This window comes from Emys orbicularis, chromosome 2, assembly GCF_028017835.1.
Source record: "Emys orbicularis isolate rEmyOrb1 chromosome 2, rEmyOrb1.hap1, whole genome shotgun sequence".
Taxonomy (NCBI): Eukaryota; Metazoa; Chordata; order Testudines; family Emydidae; genus Emys; species Emys orbicularis.
In genome coordinates, this window is record NC_088684.1 from 137,492,492 (window position 1) to 137,516,103 (window position 23,612).

The following is a 23,612-nucleotide window of genomic DNA, read 5'->3' on the forward strand; positions in this document are numbered from 1 at the left end:
GAGTTTATCCCAGCTCATTTTCTTCTCCAATAAGCTGCTGATTTTGGTACAAAGTTCAAAGCAATGGAGAGGCATGTGTGAGAGGCATGCCAGGCGGATGGGCTCAAGGCATTCCATTGGTAACCTCATGAATGACTAAGGCCGATTTCAGCCTCCTTGTTCCATGTTCAACTGGAAATTTAAATTCATTCAGGCTCCATAACATCACCACCTTGGGATCAGAGTCAAGAGAATCAAACTGGGAGTAAGACTGATGGCTAAAGATTGACCTCAGCTAGAAAATTTGGATCCAGATCCAAACTCTTCCACAGTTTAGGGCATGGTCCGAACCCAGGGGTTCGGTTTCACCTACTGTAGAGACGGGGTAAATAATGGAAACTAGATTTAAACTAGATCTAAAGTTCAGGTGTTCTTGGATCCAGAGTTTGGCTCTGGGGCAGCCTCTAACCAATACTATTATTTATTTATTTATTTATTTATTGCAATAGTGTCTAGTAGCCCCAGTCACTGACCAGGACCATCCCATTGTTCTAAGCACTGTAGAAACACAGAACAAAAAGACAGTCTCTAACAGTTTCATTTCACTACACTTCATTTCATCATTCTCTCTTGATCAGTCTCCGAACTTGCTGGCTCCCATTTACGAGTCATAAGATGATTTTTCTTCCTGTTTCAGATTTTTTCTCAAATCTTGGCAGGCAACATCTGGGATCAAAATAACAATCTATGCTCCTTTGCTGATGGGGGTGGCTATTAAAAAGTCAAGGTTTATTCGCTGACAGTTAACAGAGTGTTGTATCCAAGATATCATCAGCATTCCCTAAACTTAGACTAGGAGATAACTATGGAGTATCTGAACCCCTTGAATGGTAAATAGAATTGGTCTAGTTACTATTTATAAATAACTATTTTTCCCCACTAAAAATTCAACAAAAATGAACAGGTTTTTTTGTTTTGGTCTTGACATTTTTCTCTGACATTTTTGAGCTTTGCAAATTGAAAACTTTTGTTGTGTTTGTTTTCAGCAATCAGAACGTTCAGTTTTCAGTGGAAATCTGACCATTTTTGACAGCGATCCTTTTTGGGAACATTTCTATTTTGTCAAACAGAGCCATTTTCTGTCCAAAAAACCATTTTGATGAAAAATTTTCGACCAGCCCTAGCAATAACTTTCAGTGCAAGAAGAGTCTTTAATGATGATGGCCGTTGTATACAGAAATATTTAGTGCTCATGTGGCTCTCATTTTGGGCACCTAACTAGCAGTTCCCATTCTTTTTTCAACCTGCCCCTTCATCTTGAAAGCACTTTACAAACACCGAGTGTCCAGTCCTACAGCCCTTACTCACACAAGTAGTCCCCCCCCAACATCAGTAGAATTATTCATGTGAGTAAGAACTGCAGGATAGAACCCAGTAACCGATCCTTACAATGTATCTTGTAAGTAGGCATGTTTAATTTATATTTTATAGATGGGGAAACTGAGGCACCGAACCGTTATTGGGACCTGGCTGAGGCCACACAGCAACTCAAATACAGAGCTAGGAGTCTAACACATGAGTGCAGGTCTTGCAGTCCCATCCTTATTCTTCCAGACATTGTGGCCTTTCCCAACTAGACCATGCTGTCTCTGCAGTAGAGCAGCTTGGCTGAGAATTTTGTTGCTGATACATGAGAGAGTAGAATCCTGCTCATTCTCCCCTAGCTGTATTGGCTTTCTATGCATTTCTCTTATGTCCATCACTGCAATATCTAGATACCAAAGTTAATGAACTAGGCCTCACAAAACTCCCATGAAATATGATCCCCATTTTACAAATGGGGAAACTGAGGCACAGAGCGGTGGCATGATTTGCTCAAAGGGCTTCACAGGAAGTCTGTGGCAGAGTAGAAATTATCCCCATATAACAGGTGGAAAATCTGAGGCACAGAGACGTGGAATGACTTGCTCAGAGTCGCACAGAGTGTCAGTGGCAGAGTCAGGGACAGAACCTAGATCTCCTGACTTGTAATTCAGTAACCTAGACACTAGACCACACTGTCTCTCTGTACATGGTCCTCTACTACGGTGACCTCTAGAATGTCACTTTTCTAACCAAAGAGAGTGCTCTGCAGTGCTTCCAGGCAGCATTAGAAATGGTTATAATTTGTGCGAGGGATGAATTACAGGTGCGATATTTATTTATTAAATCTAGTTGCTTAAAAGATTAGGGGTGAGAGAGGAGAGACTGTATCTGCCTTTCTCCTCACCAGTGTTTGCAACCTGACACACTTCACCTCCCTCTGTGTTTTTATTAGCTGGTATTCTCAATACATCAGCGACAGCTATGATGAAACCAGTGGCAGATTTCTCTGCAAAGCAGCTGGGCCATTGTCCCATGGGTCTTGTTGCTTTGCTGGGCGAGATCTTAAAGTGACCACGACTATTTTGGCTGCTGTTTTCAAAGAGGCTGAAAGGGAGGGTATGCAAGAGTTAAAAAGCAGGGGAGAGTGGGGAATAGAAGGGAGGGATGCTTGTGTACCATGTACAGAGCGACTTTGAAAAATTCTGAGGCATCTAAGTATCACAAACATGATCCCTGCTGTGGGTGTGAGTGCTTTGCCCGAGGGTGTCAAATCAAATATCCACCACTGGTTGGTACAGTACATTGCCCCCCCTTGGGGATTCAGGGGCGGGGGGGGTTTGAAGAAAAAAAGGTTTAAATGCAGCAAATGAAGAAAATCTTTAACAATATCTGAAGCAGTTTATCATTTACTGTCACCTTGTTTATTATGAACAATATAGGTGAAAAAAAAGGAAAAGAAAGGAAAGCAGACAACTTACTTAATGTCAAGTCTCCTAACACTTACCTGGAAACGTCTCATGTCTCTGGGGTTCCCTGCTGTTTTCAAACAATTCTGATTGCACTTGAGGAAAAATTTCAAGAAGAATCTGCAAAGAGAAAGGACTGGGTCACTTCTATTAAGAAGAAACTAACATCTAGTATTATTTACCTGCTTTGCATTGATGCAAGTGTGCATCATAGCGATGTACATGAGGGTATATAAACGGACTGTCTGAAAAACTTAAAAATAAATCACATTTCTCTCTGAAATTTGTTACTTATAAGTACCATCTAATATGATTATAAATGAAATAGGAAATTAAATATCCTCTTTGGGCAAGGTCCTTAGTTGATGTAAGTCAGCCTAGCTCCATACAGCTACACCAGTTCATACCCGCTAAGAATCCGGCATTCTATTTTTTGCAGTGTCCTTACTTTGTGTTTAGCCAGTTTCTCTTATTTCTTCTGTTGTCTGTGCAGGTCTTTTGTGCAACAACATCAGAGGATAATACTATTGTAAAAACCAGAAAAATTGGCAGGGTAACTCTGGGGCAGGTGAAAAACCTGAAACTACTTTAAGCTCATTAAAAAAAAGCTGACCAGATTTCATGTTGACAGTTAGTTACTAAGTTTTTATTAAAGATAAACAGAACTGTTGACAGTCCAAATTACAATCTTACATAATCGTAAGAGAGAGGGTGACAAAAACAGAAGTTAAGGGAATATAGCAGACCCAATGCAGAATATAGGCGATGATTTAGAGTAGGTAAACATACTGGTGTTGTTAAAGTTATCAATGATTTTTTTTTCTATCAAATACACCGATCCTTCATGCTTTACAATTCTGCATGGTCGTAGTTTGTCATTTATGTAAGTTCCATCTCCAGCACTCTAGGCAGAAACTGCCAAACGTTATGAACCACAGGGCTTGGATTTTGCACAGCCTTGACATGCTATCACTAGAGAGCCCGTTCTCAACAGGCCCTTGAGTACAAAAGTCTTCCATGTGAATAAGCAAATCCATCTTTCTAATGATGGCTGCACTGATAAGACTCATTAATTTCAGGAGTGTAAGGGGTTAACAGAACATTTGCAAACATTTGCACTTTTCGGATACAAAATACCCCCCAACCATGCTATCATGATCCCAGTGTGACGGACGAGAAATATTTAAAGTGTCCTCCATCGTGAACGTGAACAACTTCCGTGATTCTGTTCTAGTAGCACATTTACATTTGGAGAACAAAACAGGTTTAACTGGGACAAGCAAATTTGTGTAGGCTCTGAGAGGGAGGGAGGAAGCATTAGTATAGGAGAGATTTTAAATAGTTGAAGAATTGGCGTGGAATACAGTGAACAATTTATTTATTTATTTCGCTTGCTGAGTGCTTGTCTTAAAAAAAAAAAAAAAATCAGCTTTTGCAGTAAGTTAAAGTCCCAGGTGAGCTAGGCCTATTTCCCTTTCTGTTACTATGACAACGATTTTTTACCGCAGTCCCAAAGTCCCTTCAGAACTCACACATTCATGCCTTGAATTAGAACTTTAAAGGAGAAAGATGTATATTTTCCAGGGTTTACCAATAACAAAATAATAATAATAAACCAGAAATCAACTTTGCTTCCTCACCTCACTTTTTATTTACGCCTCTCAAACATCCACTCCCCCAAGCACACAAAATAAATACTTAGGAATCTGATTCCTTTCTGTGTCTCTCAATAAACAACTGCAATCCTCCCCACAAGCCCCCCCCCCAAAGAGATTAGAAACATGGGCCCACAACAAAAATACCCTCCTATGGGGTTCTGCTGCACTAAAGGGTTCCATTATTTTTAAACCAATCTGAACCTTTTCTGACCCATTTTCTCATAAGTTTTCCTTTGTGAAACAATCATTTTATCCCCATCATTTGCTGCTAGCTTTCCCCTTGCTCACAATTATAGAACCTTCTTGGTTCTTTGTGTGATGCAGATAAAGGTAAAAGCACAGTGTCCATACTGCAGTCTCTTTTCACTTTGGTATTCAAGTTCAGCAGTGAAAGATGGATCAATGCTCCGTTGTCAGAGGGCAACTTCTATGAACAGAGCCCTAGTCACTTGGTTGTACATAGAACCAAAAATCATACAAAACTTCATGTTTTACAAGCAGAGCTAAGTGAATGCAGCAAAAACATATTCATTAATATTCTTGCAAATAAGTCCTGTTGATTCCATTTGGTGTGGAATTCGTGGCCCCTTTTATCTGAATTTTTTGGTGAGAAAAATTTTATTTGCAAATATGTTTCCAGAAAGAAAAAACATTGTGCATACTAGCACACGTGAATATTTGCAAGTTCAAGCCAGAAACGCTCTCACTTGCAAACCCTCTTTTTGCTGCATTCCAACAATTACAAATGCTCACAGATAATCTGCAAAAAAGACAACGGGACCTCTCCTGTTTAGGAAGCTTAGGTCATCCAAGCAGGGAAAACAAATAATGCCATGTGACCGAAGCAAGCAACTACCCCGAACAATATTGGAGACCATTTGCCAAGAAATCATGAGCTAACTATTCATAGAGTAATTGCAAACAAAGTCTTTGGGGGTAACACACAAACAGAAATAAGGGCTAAATTAATCAGAAAAATTATTTCCAACTTCAATTTTTTTTCCTCTCTCCCCACCTAGGTCCAAATAGACAGAAATTCAACCCAAGTAGAGCCTCCTATAACCCAGGATGGGAACCAAACCCAAAATATTTGGAGCCAGATCCTCGATGGTGTAAATCAGCAAAACTCCATTGAAGTCTGAGCGACCAACCGAAGATCTAGGCCATAACTTTCTTTTTTTAATTAAAGAAAACCATTCATTGCTCCTTATAGGCCTGATCACCCCCTAGGAGATGCCAAGAGCCCTCATCTCTCATTGACCTCTTTGTAATGGAGACCGCTCAGCACACTGAGGCTTTGGGGATCTGCCCCAAGATACTCAACAACAACTAGTGGTTTGCAGTGCTCCACCCAAGACATTTTAAGGGGCCTGACTTTCAGGAAATGCTGAGCCCCCGCCCTCTGAAAATCAGACTTTAAAGTGTCTTAAGCTGAGCCCCCAAAATCATTAGAGTCACTGTTGAAAATCTTGGCCTGGGTATTTAATATTTTAGTATTCTAGTATCATTTTGCCATTGCCTGCATTGTGGCTTATGGCATTTATATTTTCTTTAGAGCCCAGTGGATATACTAATGTGCTTAATGTTTTCCCCCTGGTTTTAGACTTAAACACATGCACAGAGGAATTTTCAGCTTTCCTCCAGTTAAATCAGATGGCTCACTCTCTCCTTTCAGATATTTTCCAGTCAATTTTAACTGCAACTGGGCACCCATATAAAGTATTCGGCCTGTCATTATATATATCCATATATATTTTAAATGGTTGCATCTGGGAAAGGCATTAATATTTATTGAGGCATTACAATAAAAATGAAATTTTTTGGTGGGGGAAAACAAAGAGGAGGCAAGGCTTAACATTGAATGAAGTTGATTTAGGGGTGACCGGAGAATTACAGCGGGGCTTTATTAATTTTTTTAAATTAGAACCTTTAGCAACTTTTTGGACTTAACCCACACATGCATCAAGAAAAGAAAAAATTGACCCTGTTTCTTAGCTGGCCTTTGTTCCTCCATAAGGACCATGCTCGCTATGGGTTTAGCAGACTGCTGAGTTTCCAGCCAAGAAGTGAGAAATATGGCTCATTCATACTGTATATTAGCGTTCGAGGCACTGAGGGACAAGCAAGCTAGCTTTGAATGACTACCACTAAATATCTGGCAGGGCTATAGAAGACTTGGGTATTTTAATGCATATACATCAAAAATAATTAAGAGATGTTTTGGGTCACCATTTTTAAAAAAAATTCTTTTTTCTTCCTCCTCATATTCGGTTCCTCTGTCCACAACCAGGGAGGGCTTTGGAGGTGTCATGTTGGAAGACCCTGCACATACTACCAAAAATCTGTTTTAGGATCCTGCTGTCACCAATGATTGGTAAGTATTGTACCTCTACGAGGCTCCGTATGCGGAAACAGAGAATGGTCTAGTGGATAGGGCACTGGACTAGCACTCAGGAGACCTGGATTCGGTTCTCAACCTGGCCACAAACTTCTTGTGGGACTTTGGAAAAGTCACTTAATGGCCCGTGCTGTATAGGAGAAGGTCAGACTAGGTGATCACAGTGGTCGCTTCTGGCTTTAGAATCTATTAATCTACCCAGACCTCCATTTCCTAGCTGTAAACTGGGGGCAGAGACTGCCTTTTAGTGGGTATACGTAGAGCTAAGCACAGATCTCAGGTGGCATATCTAAGCACTAATAAAATACTAACAATATAACTATTTTAAAAAACCCAATGAAATCAGCTCCCCTCTACAAAATGCTTATATTATAAAGGCCTGATCCTCTGAAGTGTTGATATACCTCAGCTGCCATTAATCTTAGAGCTGAGGACAGTCAGCACCTCACAGCACTACGGTTTGATGACACAAGTACATACAGCAGCGGAAATAATGAAGTGCAACGTATGGACGTTACAGCTTGGGGCACTGAAGACCAGGCAGGATTTTAGCAGCCAGTGGAAGCAGAGGGAGGGCACTTAGCAATGATTAATTGGGAGGTCATTCTGACCCGTAAGGAAAGGCATGGAGGAAAGGATGCCGTTGGGAGAGGGAGAAAGAGATGAAGGGCCAGAAGACAGAGCAAGAAGCGGGGGGCAGAGAAATGAGCTCAGAGAAGGAGGTTGGGCAGAATTGTGGAGAGATCTGGAGGTGACCAGAAACCGGAGCTGAATGCAGACGGAAGTGCAGAGGGTAATGCTGGTGTCAGGACCTGATCCCAAGCTCATTGTCAAAGACTCACAATGACGTCAACAGGATTCTGGATCAGGCTGAGAGAGGCCACTTTCTTGGTTTCCCTGGCATTTAAAAAGACTATCCCTGCCCCACTCCCTTTTAAGTTTCAGGGCCCAAATATCCTGCAATTACCTTTTATCTGGGACCCTGTCCAGCAGACACAGCATCATGCAAGGAGAGTTCTTGCCTCTGCCACTCCCTGCAAACCGAACGGCTACAGACAGGGCCTCCTATCTGGCATTTGCAAGGGTGGGACTCAGTATAACAGGTCTTTTCCATCACTCACTCTCCTAATCCCATAGGAACACGATCTAACATTTCAATGGGAATGCTTCCATGCAACATGGGGGTGTGTGTGTCTGTGGAAGGCTGTGGCAATGCCTATCCTTCCTTAATCTCCATTCTCCAGTGATTGAGAAGAGTCGGGTTCAAAGCCCACTGACGTCAGTGGCAGTCTTTCCATGACTCCAGCGAGTTTTGGATTGGGACACTAAAGAGCAACCCAACATGCAGCAGAAGGATGTTAATTTTTTTAATCAATTAAAAAAAAAACAACCCACAAGATTTGGGACTTGTCTGTCTTCCCATTTGGAGCCACAGAAAGAGGTAATGACACTTCATGTTTTGATAGCCCCATCCTGTGGCTTCTAAAGTGTTTTATAAACTTCCGTTAATTTAGCCTCACTAAGCCCTTTTGAGATACAGCAGATGTGGGTGACTGTCACCATTTTACAGATGAGGAAAGTGGGGGTCAGAAATGGGGGAGGAATTGCTCCCCACCACCTGGGATTAGAGCTGGGATTAGAACTCAGCTCTCTCAGTCCTCTGCCTTACCCACCCTTCCTCTCACCATTTGATAGCCTGCTCGCAATAGTGCTGCTGTTTCAGAGGTGATATCAGGAGAACTCCAGATACGTGATTTCATCCTTGTAAGTGGCTCTCCTGGGCATTAAAAAAAGAAAGCACTTGAAAAGCAAATCCAGAGACAAATTGGGTTTATTTGGCTTGCCATGGAACTCGGACTCACAGCCCTAGTAACTTTCTCGCATGAGAATGTACCTACTTTATGTTTTCCAGCAAATCCTATGATGCTGTCATGTAACTGGAGATAGTGAGATGACGACATCCTGCCTCCAGAAACTGAAGGGTTACCAAAAAGTCAGAGAATGAATTTAAAAGAAAAAAGGTGTGCTGCTATTTTGAATAGCCTTGTTTTAATGTAACTATATTAATTTTAAACACCCGGAGAACCACATCAGAAGTATCATAACATGAAGGGTTTGACACCAACTTCACCAAAGCAAGGAAATTCTGAGCTCAGGGTCTCAGTCGTCTCTTAAGTCACCCATGTGTGTCTTGGAATGGCAGGCTCTGAGATCAGTGTGACACATAACCTTACCCGATGCTACAACACAAAAGGAACAACAGGACAAATTGGAAGGGTTTATTCTGAATTTCCTGCTTTGGTGTGGACTCGGGTCTTGCGCATTTTAAGTAGGTGTTTAAAATTGGTTAATTGCATTTATCTGATATCATCAGCATCATCTTGATGAATATCTCAATATCTTCTGTATAATCTGCACATTATTCGCTGGAGTCATTCTGCTCTACATCAGCACAGATTATTAGGGAGTCAATCAGAGGACCACCCACTTTTTCAAGAGTTACAGGCATGGGACATTTCACTACAGCAATCTACGTCATACGTGCACTGTACTGGTGTAAGTACTGATGGATACTACAATAATACCCCTTCGCATTTGTACAATACTTCACACACCACAGTTAATTTATCTTCACAACACTCCTCTACGCTAGCTGCTACCTCCTACCCCCCGGTTTACAGATGTGGAAACCGACACATGTAGGTCAAGTAACTTGCCCAGGTTTGTAGAGGGAATCACTGCTGGCCTCGGGAATAGACGCCAAATGACTCAGTCCCAGATCTGTGCTCAGGGCACTAGACCATGCAGAGATTCCAGTTGCACAACAGAGGCTTTTTAAGCATGCACATTGTGGCTCCTTTCTAGGGTCCCCCCAACATTGCTTTGGAAAATCAGGGAGCACTTCACTCCCGTCAGATAAAAATCGCCTGCTCCAATCCACAGGGATTGAGCTACCGGGGCACCGAACGGCAGCCCCACTTCTTCTCTCCAACCAGCCCTACGTCGAGTCTGAACAAGTGCTGAGCACAGGGCTCCTGCTGACGTCAGTGGGAGCCAGACCTGCATGAGGGAGGAGCGCAGAGATACAGCAGGGGTGTCAGAGAGTCTGATCCAGTCTCCTCATTCAATTCTAATACGTACCGGAACCTTCCTCCACATTCTTGAATCCCTGCTCTGCCTGCCTGTATTTTCCCCAGTTTAGACAAAGGGTATGTCCACACTACAAGGGTTACAGCACTCGGGCCTAGACACTTGCTACAGTGACGGAAGGGGTTTTTCTGTCCACCTCCTCGCAGTGTCTATCCCAGGGTGTAGGTCAGCTGTCGTGGAAAAATTGACCACACCGTTGATTTTGGGTCAGACACACTGTTGCACTTTTATTAGGTTACACAATACAATTATGCATAAAGGGAAGGTCGGCGTATCCCCATGCAAGGGGGTCAGCCGCCTTACACAAATTACACAGCTTTAAGCTTATAAAGGTAAAAACCGCAACGCGTAATGAAGCATTACAAATCTTATTAGCCTTATTTGGTATATTTATTAGCAAGCCAATCAGAGCCTGTTTGTCTGGGGGCCGCGATTTGGACCCGATACCATTTAGGGTTTTTTCTGTTATTGCTAGAGGCCCTGGCACGGCCCCCCTCTTGCGGTTTTACTGTACAAGACTCTTTTGCCTTATTAATTTTTTTATAGCTAAACTACTGCTATCTTAGGTTAGGTTACTCAACTACCAGTAGGCGTTGGTTTTCCTTTTTCTCCTGTTGGCCTTTTGATTGAGCCATACAGGTTTTGCATTGTGCCACACAAGCGTATTACAAATTTTGCTTATACTTTTAATATTAAGCAGGCCTGCCACGGCCTACTGTTGCTAGCTTTAGCAATAGGTTATAATTCAGAGTAAGGCATATGGGGGTCCCCGAAAATCCTTAACAACTCCCTCCTCTTGATGCTAATTCAACAGCATTAACTCCCTTAATATGAATGTTTATTAAAGCTTGGACCTTAGGTTTTTTTTTTTTTTTTTTTTTTTTCAGGGGCGTTTTATATTTGTCACAGTAGGGTATTTCCAGTGAGTCATATACTGGATTTTCTGGTTCCAACACAGAAGTCCGCAAAGGGGCGAGGGGCAAGGGGTGAGGGCGTGGTGGAAGGAAGGACAATACTGCAGGTCGGGGATGGCAACGTGTGCAGCAACAATAGCATACACAGGTGCCCAACAACAGCCCACCACTGATGAGTCCCCAGAACAGAAACCCATGTATATCACGAGCTAGGGTGTTGGGGTTGGGGTCAGTCCTTTCACCCCCCTCCCTACCCTTTGACCTAATTTTCGAGGAGTGGGTGTTTGTTTGGGTAGAAGGGCGCTTGGTGGTTTCCGCAGGGGTGGTACTCGGCCCTAGTTTTGGTACATTTCTTAAGACTTGGACTATGTCATTTTCCGGGGGATTTTAGCAAAGGCTTAAGGGGGGGGCTAGTTTGCAGATAGCTGGAGTTACGAAATAGGTCATAGATTATGCAAAGGAGAAATTGCATGAGTCAGTTTGCATTTAGCTAAAGTTACCTATTGCTTTACACAAGCGGTTATTATATTTTATTAGCCATGAACATATTTTACCAGTACTGCTGGGGGGTCATTTTTTTTTTTTGTTGGTACTTTTGCATAGCCTTACAAACTGATTTTTGGTTCAGGCTTTTAGGCCTACCCCATTACCCACGAAAGTCCTCAGTATGGCAGATTTTTAGGGAAGATGTTTTAGGGTCTTCAGGTAGGCATTACTATTCTTATTTAGAATGGAGGTCATTGGGCAATACTTAGCACACAAGTTTATATTAAGGTGGTTAACAGTTGGGTCTGAAAGATTATTAACATCAGTGGAAAAGAACAGGGCCCTGAGGGGTGAACATATTTGCTGCACAAATGGTCTAGTGGATAGGGCACTGGACTAGCACTCAGGAGACCTGGATTCGGTTCTCAACCTGGCCACAAACTTCTTGTGGGACTTTGGAAAAGTCACTTAATGGCCCGTGCTGTATAGGAGAAGGTCAGACTAGGTGATCACAGTGGTCGCTTCTGGCTTTAGAATCTATTAATCTACCCAGACCTCCATTTCCTAGCTGTAAACTGGGGGCAGAGACTGCCTTTTAGTGGGTATACGTAGAGCTAAGCACAGATCTCAGGTGGCATATCTAAGCACTAATAAAATACTAACAATATAACTATTTTAAAAAACCCAATGAAATCAGCTCCCCTCTACAAAATGCTTATATTATAAAGGCCTGATCCTCTGAAGTGTTGATATACCTCAGCTGCCATTAATCTTAGAGCTGAGGACAGTCAGCACCTCACAGCACTACGGTTTGATGACACAAGTACATACAGCAGCGGAAATAATGAAGTGCAACGTATGGACGTTACAGCTTGGGGCACTGAAGACCAGGCAGGATTTTAGCAGCCAGTGGAAGCAGAGGGAGGGCACTTAGCAATGATTAATTGGGAGGTCATTCTGACCCGTAAGGAAAGGCATGGAGGAAAGGATGCCGTTGGGAGAGGGAGAAAGAGATGAAGGGCCAGAAGACAGAGCAAGAAGCGGGGGGCAGAGAAATGAGCTCAGAGAAGGAGGTTGGGCAGAATTGTGGAGAGATCTGGAGGTGACCAGAAACCGGAGCTGAATGCAGACGGAAGTGCAGAGGGTAATGCTGGTGTCAGGACCTGATCCCAAGCTCATTGTCAAAGACTCACAATGACGTCAACAGGATTCTGGATCAGGCTGAGAGAGGCCACTTTCTTGGTTTCCCTGGCATTTAAAAAGACTATCCCTGCCCCACTCCCTTTTAAGTTTCAGGGCCCAAATATCCTGCAATTACCTTTTATCTGGGACCCTGTCCAGCAGACACAGCATCATGCAAGGAGAGTTCTTGCCTCTGCCACTCCCTGCAAACCGAACGGCTACAGACAGGGCCTCCTATCTGGCATTTGCAAGGGTGGGACTCAGTATAACAGGTCTTTTCCATCACTCACTCTCCTAATCCCATAGGAACACGATCTAACATTTCAATGGGAATGCTTCCATGCAACATGGGGGTGTGTGTGTCTGTGGAAGGCTGTGGCAATGCCTATCCTTCCTTAATCTCCATTCTCCAGTGATTGAGAAGAGTCGGGTTCAAAGCCCACTGACGTCAGTGGCAGTCTTTCCATGACTCCAGCGAGTTTTGGATTGGGACACTAAAGAGCAACCCAACATGCAGCAGAAGGATGTTAATTTTTTTAATCAATTAAAAAAAAAACAACCCACAAGATTTGGGACTTGTCTGTCTTCCCATTTGGAGCCACAGAAAGAGGTAATGACACTTCATGTTTTGATAGCCCCATCCTGTGGCTTCTAAAGTGTTTTATAAACTTCCGTTAATTTAGCCTCACTAAGCCCTTTTGAGATACAGCAGATGTGGGTGACTGTCACCATTTTACAGATGAGGAAAGTGGGGGTCAGAAATGGGGGAGGAATTGCTCCCCACCACCTGGGATTAGAGCTGGGATTAGAACTCAGCTCTCTCAGTCCTCTGCCTTACCCACCCTTCCTCTCACCATTTGATAGCCTGCTCGCAATAGTGCTGCTGTTTCAGAGGTGATATCAGGAGAACTCCAGATACGTGATTTCATCCTTGTAAGTGGCTCTCCTGGGCATTAAAAAAAGAAAGCACTTGAAAAGCAAATCCAGAGACAAATTGGGTTTATTTGGCTTGCCATGGAACTCGGACTCACAGCCCTAGTAACTTTCTCGCATGAGAATGTACCTACTTTATGTTTTCCAGCAAATCCTATGATGCTGTCATGTAACTGGAGATAGTGAGATGACGACATCCTGCCTCCAGAAACTGAAGGGTTACCAAAAAGTCAGAGAATGAATTTAAAAGAAAAAAGGTGTGCTGCTATTTTGAATAGCCTTGTTTTAATGTAACTATATTAATTTTAAACACCCGGAGAACCACATCAGAAGTATCATAACATGAAGGGTTTGACACCAACTTCACCAAAGCAAGGAAATTCTGAGCTCAGGGTCTCAGTCGTCTCTTAAGTCACCCATGTGTGTCTTGGAATGGCAGGCTCTGAGATCAGTGTGACACATAACCTTACCCGATGCTACAACACAAAAGGAACAACAGGACAAATTGGAAGGGTTTATTCTGAATTTCCTGCTTTGGTGTGGACTCGGGTCTTGCGCATTTTAAGTAGGTGTTTAAAATTGGTTAATTGCATTTATCTGATATCATCAGCATCATCTTGATGAATATCTCAATATCTTCTGTATAATCTGCACATTATTCGCTGGAGTCATTCTGCTCTACGTCAGCACAGATTATTAGGGAGTCAATCAGAGGACCACCCACTTTTTCAAGAGTTACAGGCATGGGACATTTCACTACAGCAATCTACGTCATACGTGCACTGTACTGGTGTAAGTACTGATGGATACTACAATAATACCCCTTCGCATTTGTACAATACTTCACACACCACAGTTAATTTATCTTCACAACACTCCTCTACGCTAGCTGCTACCTCCTACCCCCCGGTTTACAGATGTGGAAACCGACACATGTAGGTCAAGTAACTTGCCCAGGTTTGTAGAGGGAATCACTGCTGGCCTCGGGAATAGACGCCAAATGACTCAGTCCCAGATCTGTGCTCAGGGCACTAGACCATGCAGAGATTCCAGTTGCACAACAGAGGCTTTTTAAGCATGCACATTGTGGCTCCTTTCTAGGGTCCCCCCAACATTGCTTTGGAAAATCAGGGAGCACTTCACTCCCGTCAGATAAAAATCGCCTGCTCCAATCCACAGGGATTGAGCTACCGGGGCACCGAACGGCAGCCCCACTTCTTCTCTCCAACCAGCCCTACGTCGAGTCTGAACAAGTGCTGAGCACAGGGCTCCTGCTGACGTCAGTGGGAGCCAGACCTGCATGAGGGAGGAGCGCAGAGATACAGCAGGGGTGTCAGAGAGTCTGATCCAGTCTCCTCATTCAATTCTAATACGTACCGGAACCTTCCTCCACATTCTTGAATCCCTGCTCTGCCTGCCTGTATTTTCCCCAGTTTAGACAAAGGGTATGTCCACACTACAAGGGTTACAGCACTCGGGCCTAGACACTTGCTACAGTGACGGAAGGGGTTTTTCTGTCCACCTCCTCGCAGTGTCTATCCCAGGGTGTAGGTCAGCTTTACGACATTTCACATCCCTGAGTGACCTAGCTCGGTCTCAGTTCAGGCCTCAGACTCCTTCTGCCCAGCTCTCAGGCTCTTCCTCTTCCCAAACCACTGCTTTCATTTCCCTATGAGTTTCATGACACCATCCTTACCAATTATGACGGACACAGTCACCTACATCTCTACCAAGTTACCCCTCTCTCCCCTCCATGTCCTTCCTTGTCCCTTAGCCTTCCAGCACTGATCTCCGCTGATACCCCCATTTTACAGAGAGGTTACATGATTTCCTCCAAGGGTTCTGTGGAGCACTGGGAACTGAACGCAGTTCTGCTGAGTCCCAGTCCAGTGCCTTACCCATAAAATTGTCCCTTCTCGCACATCCTGTCTCTCTCTAGAGCACGTTCTGGCCAAACTGGGGCTTGTGAGCCGCATGCACCTCTTTTACCATTAAAATGCAGCCTGAGTATGCTCCCACGTACCCACCCACCCCCATTCTCCACCTACCAGACTGGGCTGGGGGAGCTCAGGGCTTCTGCCCCATGGTGGGGTGATGGAACTAGGGGCTTCTGCCCTGCAGGGATGGAGGTCTAAGGGATTTCACCCCACGGAGGGTCATTGGTGCAGAAACCCCGTGCCTGGCAGGCACCGCCCCGTGGGGCAGGCCGTGTGTGTCTTGTAGCTCTCAAACTTCTGAAGATTATTGTATGTGGCTCAATAAATTTGGCCACTCCTGCTGTAGAATAAAACGCAACATTCCTTGCTGTCCTGCGGCGGGGATGTTTTTAAGAGCTTTTTTAAATTCTAAACTATGCTGTACCTTTACATTCAAATGTAAAGGTACAGCATATCACCCAAACCCAGCCATGTACATATCAGTAAATGCGATGTTTATAGGGACATATTTTGCACATTCTTTGCTTTATACACTAATTTCTTCTCTGAAATAGATGATGTTCCACTGTCAGCGGACAACGACAGACCTATAAATCCAAGGCTCCAATTCTCGCCCATTTGGTAAACAATTCACTTATGAGGTCTAGCAAAACGATCCCTTCTTCAAGGAACTGGGACTGTACGAGCGTGCATTGCCGGTGACATACACAGGCACTTCTCAGTGCTGCATGCAGTTATTTGGCATGGCAACACTCGCTGAGAAAGAGAATCTCCAAGGAAAACCTCCTTGTTTTTTTGCACTCTGATGAAAATCTGACACCATTAATGAAAATAATAATTGAACTCTATGGGCTCGAATTGAAAATGAAACACAACACTAACAGCGTGTTTGTAATTGCAATTGTTCTCCAAAAAAGCCTTTTGAGGGCTTTTTGCAATATTAGCAGTTTCCCTTTTTCCTTCGGGTTTTCCTTCTGCTCCAAAACTTTCCAGTAACTTACAAGACAATGGCTAGGAGTTTATTTATACAGTAAAATCCAGATTATTCACACCATTTGGCACATAACCAAATGTCTTAGCATAATCAGAAGTCAGTACACAGGAAGTCAATAAAAACAGGGGATTGGGCTGGCTGCTTGTTGGAAAGGAATGTTCAAATATTATTCTTATTTGTACAGTAGTACTTACAGGCGCTAGGTGATGGGTAGTCACATCATAAGAGAATTTATAGTCTAAAGAGACAAAGCAGACGAAGTGAGGGAGGAGAGATTATTATCCCCATTTTACAGATGGGGAATTGAGGCACAGAAAGATTTGCCCAAGATCATAGAGCAACTCTGCGATCAAGCTGTGAATTAAAAGAATGTCTTTCTCATCCCAATCTTTGCCTTTACTACTTTCTCTCAATAGAAAAACAGTGGTGATATTTCTGTGTCTCAAAAACTAACTCTGAACGGGATTTCAGATGAAATTCTCCTCCATTACTTCTACACTTTATGCTACACAATCTCAGTTACACCCCTGCTAACTTCTATAGCGCTCTGTATTTTTGGTTACACCTATACCTTCTTCTGCGGTGCTTTACCCTTGTAGCTACACTGTACAGATGTCTGTAGTGCTATTGTCTCCGAGTTATATTTTGCAAACCCCATTGGCTACAAAGAGATTTGCATGAGGTGCAAGCGAGAATAGAATTTGACCCCCATTCATTTTCTCCAGTGCAGTGATGATCGTTTGGAAAGTGCAACATTAAGTTATTTGATGCCCATCTAACCCAGTGAATTTATCTTTGGATTCTTCCACCACCCCTTTCACAAAAACAATCCATGCTAGGCTGAACTGTGAACACCAATTACACCAACAGTCTTTTTGCTGCTGATTGGTCCACTGGTTTTTACTATTGCTGCCAGATGGTAGAGGCCAGAGCATAAAAACTCTCTACCCTGCCATTAATTCAGCACTTGGTAATAACTTTCCCGTGACTCCAGGAGATCGGAACGTTGGGCAGACGTGAATGTTCAGAGACAGAATCAAGGTTAGGCACCTATTTTACACCTGCCAGAGTGGATATCACTCAGATGAATGCTCTCACTCATCTATGAAGTCAAGAGCATTGCGTGCCCCTAAACTGTTGTTGTATGGAATAAATATGCATTCATTTGCTGAGGAAGCAGACTGACATCCAAGCACCTTGGATCCATATACATCTTTCCCCTTCCTCCTCCAAGGTCTATTCAGTTTGTAGTTTTACACCTATTGTACTTATGGGTCTACTCACTGATGACCTTGAATCTGAACACTGATGTAACATTATATTCCTATGACAGATTTATAGATTGGCAGATAAGGGTGCATTCCTTCCCTAAGACAGGACAGCATCCAATGTTTGTTAGCATCATTAAACTAAAACTGACTTTTCACCTGCTCCCATACCATATGCAGCTGCAAATTTTTAAATTAAACTATGAAGCCATGCATAAATTTACATATATTACAGACTAGCCTCTCCATTTAACATGCAAATGTACTCCAATGTTTCAGAACACCTTCTGTCGCTAATTAATTTGCTGAATTATAATTAGACTAATCCTGCATAATTAATAAGCACAGATTTTTTTTTAATTTCTAAGCAGCTTGATGAGATCATTCACTTCCTTCTATAAACTGCTAAGTAACTGTTAAAAAAAATCTGGAAAGAACATATGTGAAAAGGTATGTTTGATGTCGCATACAAATTCAAACTAGCGGACAAAATACAAGAAAGTCAGGATTAATATAGGTATATGGATGAAACAAACATTCAGACCATTATTTTCAGGGGCAGAGACTAATGTGCTCTTTGTCTCTGTGTTTTCTTCCTTGGGCTTTTACCTTCTGAGATCATAGACTGAGACGAGAATGGATTACAGAACCGTATGTAGCATTAGGAGATGATATGATATTAACATGCCCCTGTATATCAAAACACTCTCCCTGTACATGCTGTGTGAGGATAAGCTCCTTTGATGGTATTTGGAATTGTTTTCATTTCAGCTGCCAAAACCAACGGAGATCATTCTAGTGAAACGATTAAGTGTCATTAGTACTGGATCCATTCAGTAATGATTAAAACGAAGGGTCTCGCTTTAATGCAGAAGAGCTTAGTCTCAAACAAACATGTGTGTCAAAGTGTTCCAAAAAAAAAAAAAAAAAAAGTGCCATTGTATAGCGCAGCAACATAACTCGGTGTCTATTCCCGACTTGCAAGACTACCCTAATGCATAAAGGAGACCAAGTATTGAGATCTCAACAAGTGATTTAATTGTGCAGAAAAGGGGGAGCCACACACACAAAAAAGAAATCTGTGGACTGAGCAGACAGAGTTTTGTGGCATATTTAGCAAGCGATCATGCAAGCTAGAAATAATACAGGTTCAGCTTGTAAGGTTCTTATTTCGTTTTCACTTAGCCCTTAACTCAATTAGCACCCCCGCTGAGCCAGGAATTCAGGATTTGACCCACACAGAAGAGATCAGGGGAAATGCATTCCCTTTTCTGAGACGTTATTGAACCATTTAGAATCCGCAAAGAGATAGTTTGGGAAGGGGAGTGGATTTCAGTTAGTACCACCCCAAAACACACACATATACAAATAACTGAGATCAACCGCTCTCACGCCAACAGATACATTGGTTTGGAAAGGGGCATGATGCACCAATACGTTGAAAAACTACTAGTGATTTTGGCTAGCCAACTGGGGACACAGTAAAGAGGCCTGATTTTCAGAGGGCAGGTGCTCAGCATTTTCTGTCAATCAGGCCTCCTCACCCATTTTAGGTCTCCTCATAGAAGACTGATGTGTACAAACCTTAGATGCTTAACTTATATTTAGCCTCAGACTCAAGGCCAAGTTAGTTAAGGAGAAGAAAAGTTATCCAGAAGTTCTAAACTGCACCAACCACCCACACTGAATCCTAACCATCTGACTGACAGAGTGATGGCATCAAACTAACACATGGCTCCGTGTCATCTTGGAGCTAGACAATACCACTAGAGGAACAGCTCCTGTAACAATTCTCTGCTGTATTAACTTTAGGTGGCCTCCATATACAGAGCTTTTCCATAGCCACTTAATGCGCCCATTGGATGCAATCAGAAGTCCAAGAAGATGAAAATAAATAGAAAGGTGCTTTTTTATTTTTTTTTATTTTTTATTTTTATTTTTTATCTATCTTTAACATATCTATCTCAATAGGTAAGATAGATACTGAGTAAGGACTTCAAACCAAAACAAACCAATGGAACATGGACCCAATCCTGGCTTTTGCACTGGGCTGAGTAGGGGCCAGAGAGATTAGCCCTCGGTCCCACAGGGAGTCCAAGGCAGAGACAGGAACAGAACTCAGATCTCCAGTGTACCAATTCAGTCCAGTGTACACGATTATTTTTTTGAGTCAATTCTTGCAGCAAAGTAATGAAAATTTCCTGGTGCATTTTCCAGTTCTAACATGTGGCCACCAACAAATTTCAACATCTCGGGGGTTATTGATTTTCAGGGTTTCCTACCATCTCACAATTCCCTGACTGTGGAAATGGTCATTAGTGATGTTGAACTAACATGGGGTCCAGGAAAGATTTCAGCATTTCACTTCAGACCTCTTTGGTGCCCCCTCAAAATCTGCTGTTCTGTGGAAGCAGAGATGACCAGCCTTAACTTTTTCTGTTTGCTTAAAAAATATTCTGAAGCCATCTTTAGCTATGCTTTAACATTTTGCACAGAAATCAGTTAATTTTCACTAGCAAAACAGCAGATTTTTGAAGAAATTCATAAAAGTTTCATAGTTGGGGCAATATGAAATAATTTCTAATACTGTATGTACTGATTTTTTTTTTAATCACAAATTTAAAGTGATTCCAACTTTCATTGCAAACATTTCATCCATCTCTTCTTGCTAGTTTGCAAGTGTAATTAACCTTTTCAGTACCCTTTGATATAGTGTATGCATGCCAGAGGCTTGGAAAGATGCAGTATTTCAGGCGGGAAAATAACCACACATTAGAGCCCTGCCTGGGACTATTCTTAATCCCGCTCCAACTGCTCCCGCTATTATGGCAGCGGGTCGTGCGGGATCCTGGTCCTGCTGCAGGGCTCTACCGCACATCAAATGAGAAAATATAAACGTGAACTGTATCTATTGGCAATGGGTGGGTGTCAAAAAATGCAGCAGTTTGATTTGGAGAAGTTTCCTGAAGTTCAGATGCTTTTCCAGTTTGAGTAAAAAGATTCTCTTCTCTTACTTCAATTTTGCATCTTTGTTTGGCTCAGTTAACATGCTGACGGTGCTCAAGGACATTTTACTTTGCTTGTTTCTAGCCTGAGATGTTATAAAGATACACAGGACATAGGCCAACATATTCAGAAACGGCTAATGATTTTGGAATCATTAGCTTCATGAGAGCTCATTTTCAGAGGGCAGGGGCTCAGCACTGCCTGAAAATCCAATCCCCTGTAAGGTGTCTCAACTTGGGCACCCCAAAATTGAAGCATTCAAAAATCACCAGTCAATGTTGACATCTTGGCCTTAAGGTTTGCCATAAAACCATGGCCCCAGTAAGTCGGGTATTCTTCCTCTGCATAATAGCTGGTGCTACAGAAGTCATTGTTCTCCTCACCACACACACAATGTACCTAGCCGATTGTGCTGCACTGTTAATGAGGAAAGAAAACTGCTTTCTGACCCTTAAAGTGATCGATTTATACCCTAAGGCATGAGATTAATCTCATTTTAGCAGGTATATGTAATACACTGGCCTAAGGCCTGATCCTACACCACTGTAGTCAACAGAAGCTCTGCCATTGAGGTTAATGGGTACAGGATTGGGCCTGTTGTGCGTGGCATCACGTTTTGTTTTAGTGGCTGCCTCCAGTGAAATTAGGAGCCTGCTACTTACAGGCAGCAAGCAGAGCTACTCCTTTAACAGAGTGGTGGGGGCTTGTGCTTTTGGTAGGGAAGGCCACAGGTTTGATCCCTTGTGACCATCACAGTGTCCATCCGTATGTGACCATGAGTTCATTGCACATAATTTTGTCGTCAGTCGCACAATTACTCAGTCTTTGTTTAGACCCAACCACTGTACTGGAGTCTATGACTGCTTCCACCAGGGAATTCTGCACTGTGGGAGGAAGCATTTCTTTGTGCTGGTCCTAAGTTTACCGCTTATTAATTTCAGCAACTGACTCACCTATTGTGGGAATCAGACGCATCTCGTGAAACACACCAAATCCCAAACCAAGCATCTGATTCCTGGGTCTCCTCGTCTGGAGGATAAGGGCCCGATCCTGGAACATATTGTTTGATGAGAATTCCAGAAGGCTGAAGAATGCAAACAATCTGGGACCAGATCCTTCTTAGCCAAACTTTCTTTCCATTGGCCACACAAGGCAGCCCTGTGGTTAATGCTCTTTTTATCATGTAAGGAGCATTACACAGCTAATAGCCTCCTATGTCCCAGTCAGAACCTAAAGTGGTCATTCCGGCTTTTTTTTTTTAAACCTCATTAAGGTAAGGCTTTAGCAATGCTTCGCTTTATGGTTGGCTTAATGAGACTGTGTGCGGTCTCCAGATGTTTCCAAGCGCAGCAACTATGGTCTACATTCCTCACTCACCTCAAACTCCCCTAATAGACTTCCCCAATTTGAGATCATAGAGCCAGATACAACTCAATGTATATAAGTCTGTTTTTCAGAAGCCAAGATATTCGACTTTTCAAGGGTTTGGCAAGGTGGGAGTTGGATATATTTCTGGAGCAAAATCTATGCTTTGTTGGCCTTGAAAGGCTTTGCAGCAGCTTAGTCCAATCCATTTTACCTCTTGGAGATGTACGGCATATTGTATATTATATATATATAATGTAGACACTTGCATCTGCACGCACAGCTTTCTAAGCCTTCCGTCAGCTTACTGATTAAAAAATATCCATGTTCCAAGGCTTTAAATAATACGTTATTGCTCCATACACATTATCACAATTTGTTCTCTAGCAAAAAACGGTCTCTTGGCTGTTCCTGACTTAGGTCCTACATGCCTAGTGCATTGAATAGCCAATGCATACAATGAATTTGGCATACTTTCCTCTTCAAATTTCTACCCCAATCATAAATCTAAAGGTAAAGTTTTGGAGCAAAGTTTTGGAGTGCTTGCAACATTTGCAGGATGTTTTCTTCATTTATTTAAGCCAGATGTTTGCATTTTAAATAATTTAGAAGCTGTTACAGTAAATAGACATCAAGGGAAGCTAATGGGAGTAGCATTGTCATTAGGAAGAACTTGTATGATGAGACATTAGACTAAGGAGCCAGTGCCTTCAGTGTCATGGTGGGTTAAGGGAATGAATACACGTAGCCTGTTGGAACGCACGACATATCAACTGACAGATTGGGGAACAGGGTTTGAACTGGAATTGGATAGAACTCCTCATGAGACGAGGTTGCATTGTGTGTGTTTTTATCAAAAACATGTATGGTTCTTTCACCCAAGTATGAAACAATTAAAAAGAAGAGCGATCTCAAAGTTACAATTTGCTTATTTTCTAGTTTTTAAATGCATGTTTATTACGCTGATGTAGCTTTGATAGGATTTTCTGAAGCTCCCAAATGAAAGATCGAAGTTGCTGTACAAGCTTATTTTGCGTTGGGTTGTGCTGCAATTTGGGACGCCAGGACAGCTGGTAGCATGAACACAGACTCAGGAGACCAGTCTTCTATTTCCAACTCTGCCACTGACCTACCCCGGGACCTGGGGAAAGACACTTCACCTCTTTGGGCTTCCCTTCCCACCCTTTGTCTGTCTTGTCTATTTAGATTGCAAGCTCTTCAGGTAAGGGACCTGTGGATATGCACAGCGCCTGGCACAATGGCGCCCTGATCTTGGTTGAGGCCTACCGTAATACAAACGGCAGCAACAACATGTCTCCACATCATCCCCTTCACTGTGCAGCATGAATAGGCTGAAAGCTGAAGGAAACATGTACAACTGGAGTCAAATCCGATGAGAGAACACTTTATATCCTTGCGCTCTCACCTTTGAGCATACACACCTCTCACTAGCTATGATGATTCAAAAGCAGGAATACAAGCTGTTGCGCTTCTTGGTGTGTTTCCGTAAG

At 42.7% G+C, this 23,612-nt stretch overlaps 1 protein-coding gene across 1 annotated transcript in view; it reads right to left on the minus strand.

The window, feature by feature from the left end:
• The window catches only part of EBF2 (EBF transcription factor 2), a 162,705-nt gene that overhangs the window by 32,056 nt on the left and 107,037 nt on the right, over positions 1–23,612 (minus strand). The window contains exon 7 of the mRNA XM_065398351.1: positions 2,849–2,930. Coding sequence (XP_065254423.1) covers positions 2,849–2,930 — 82 coding nt within the window. The remainder of the gene's footprint in view (positions 1–2,848; positions 2,931–23,612) is intronic.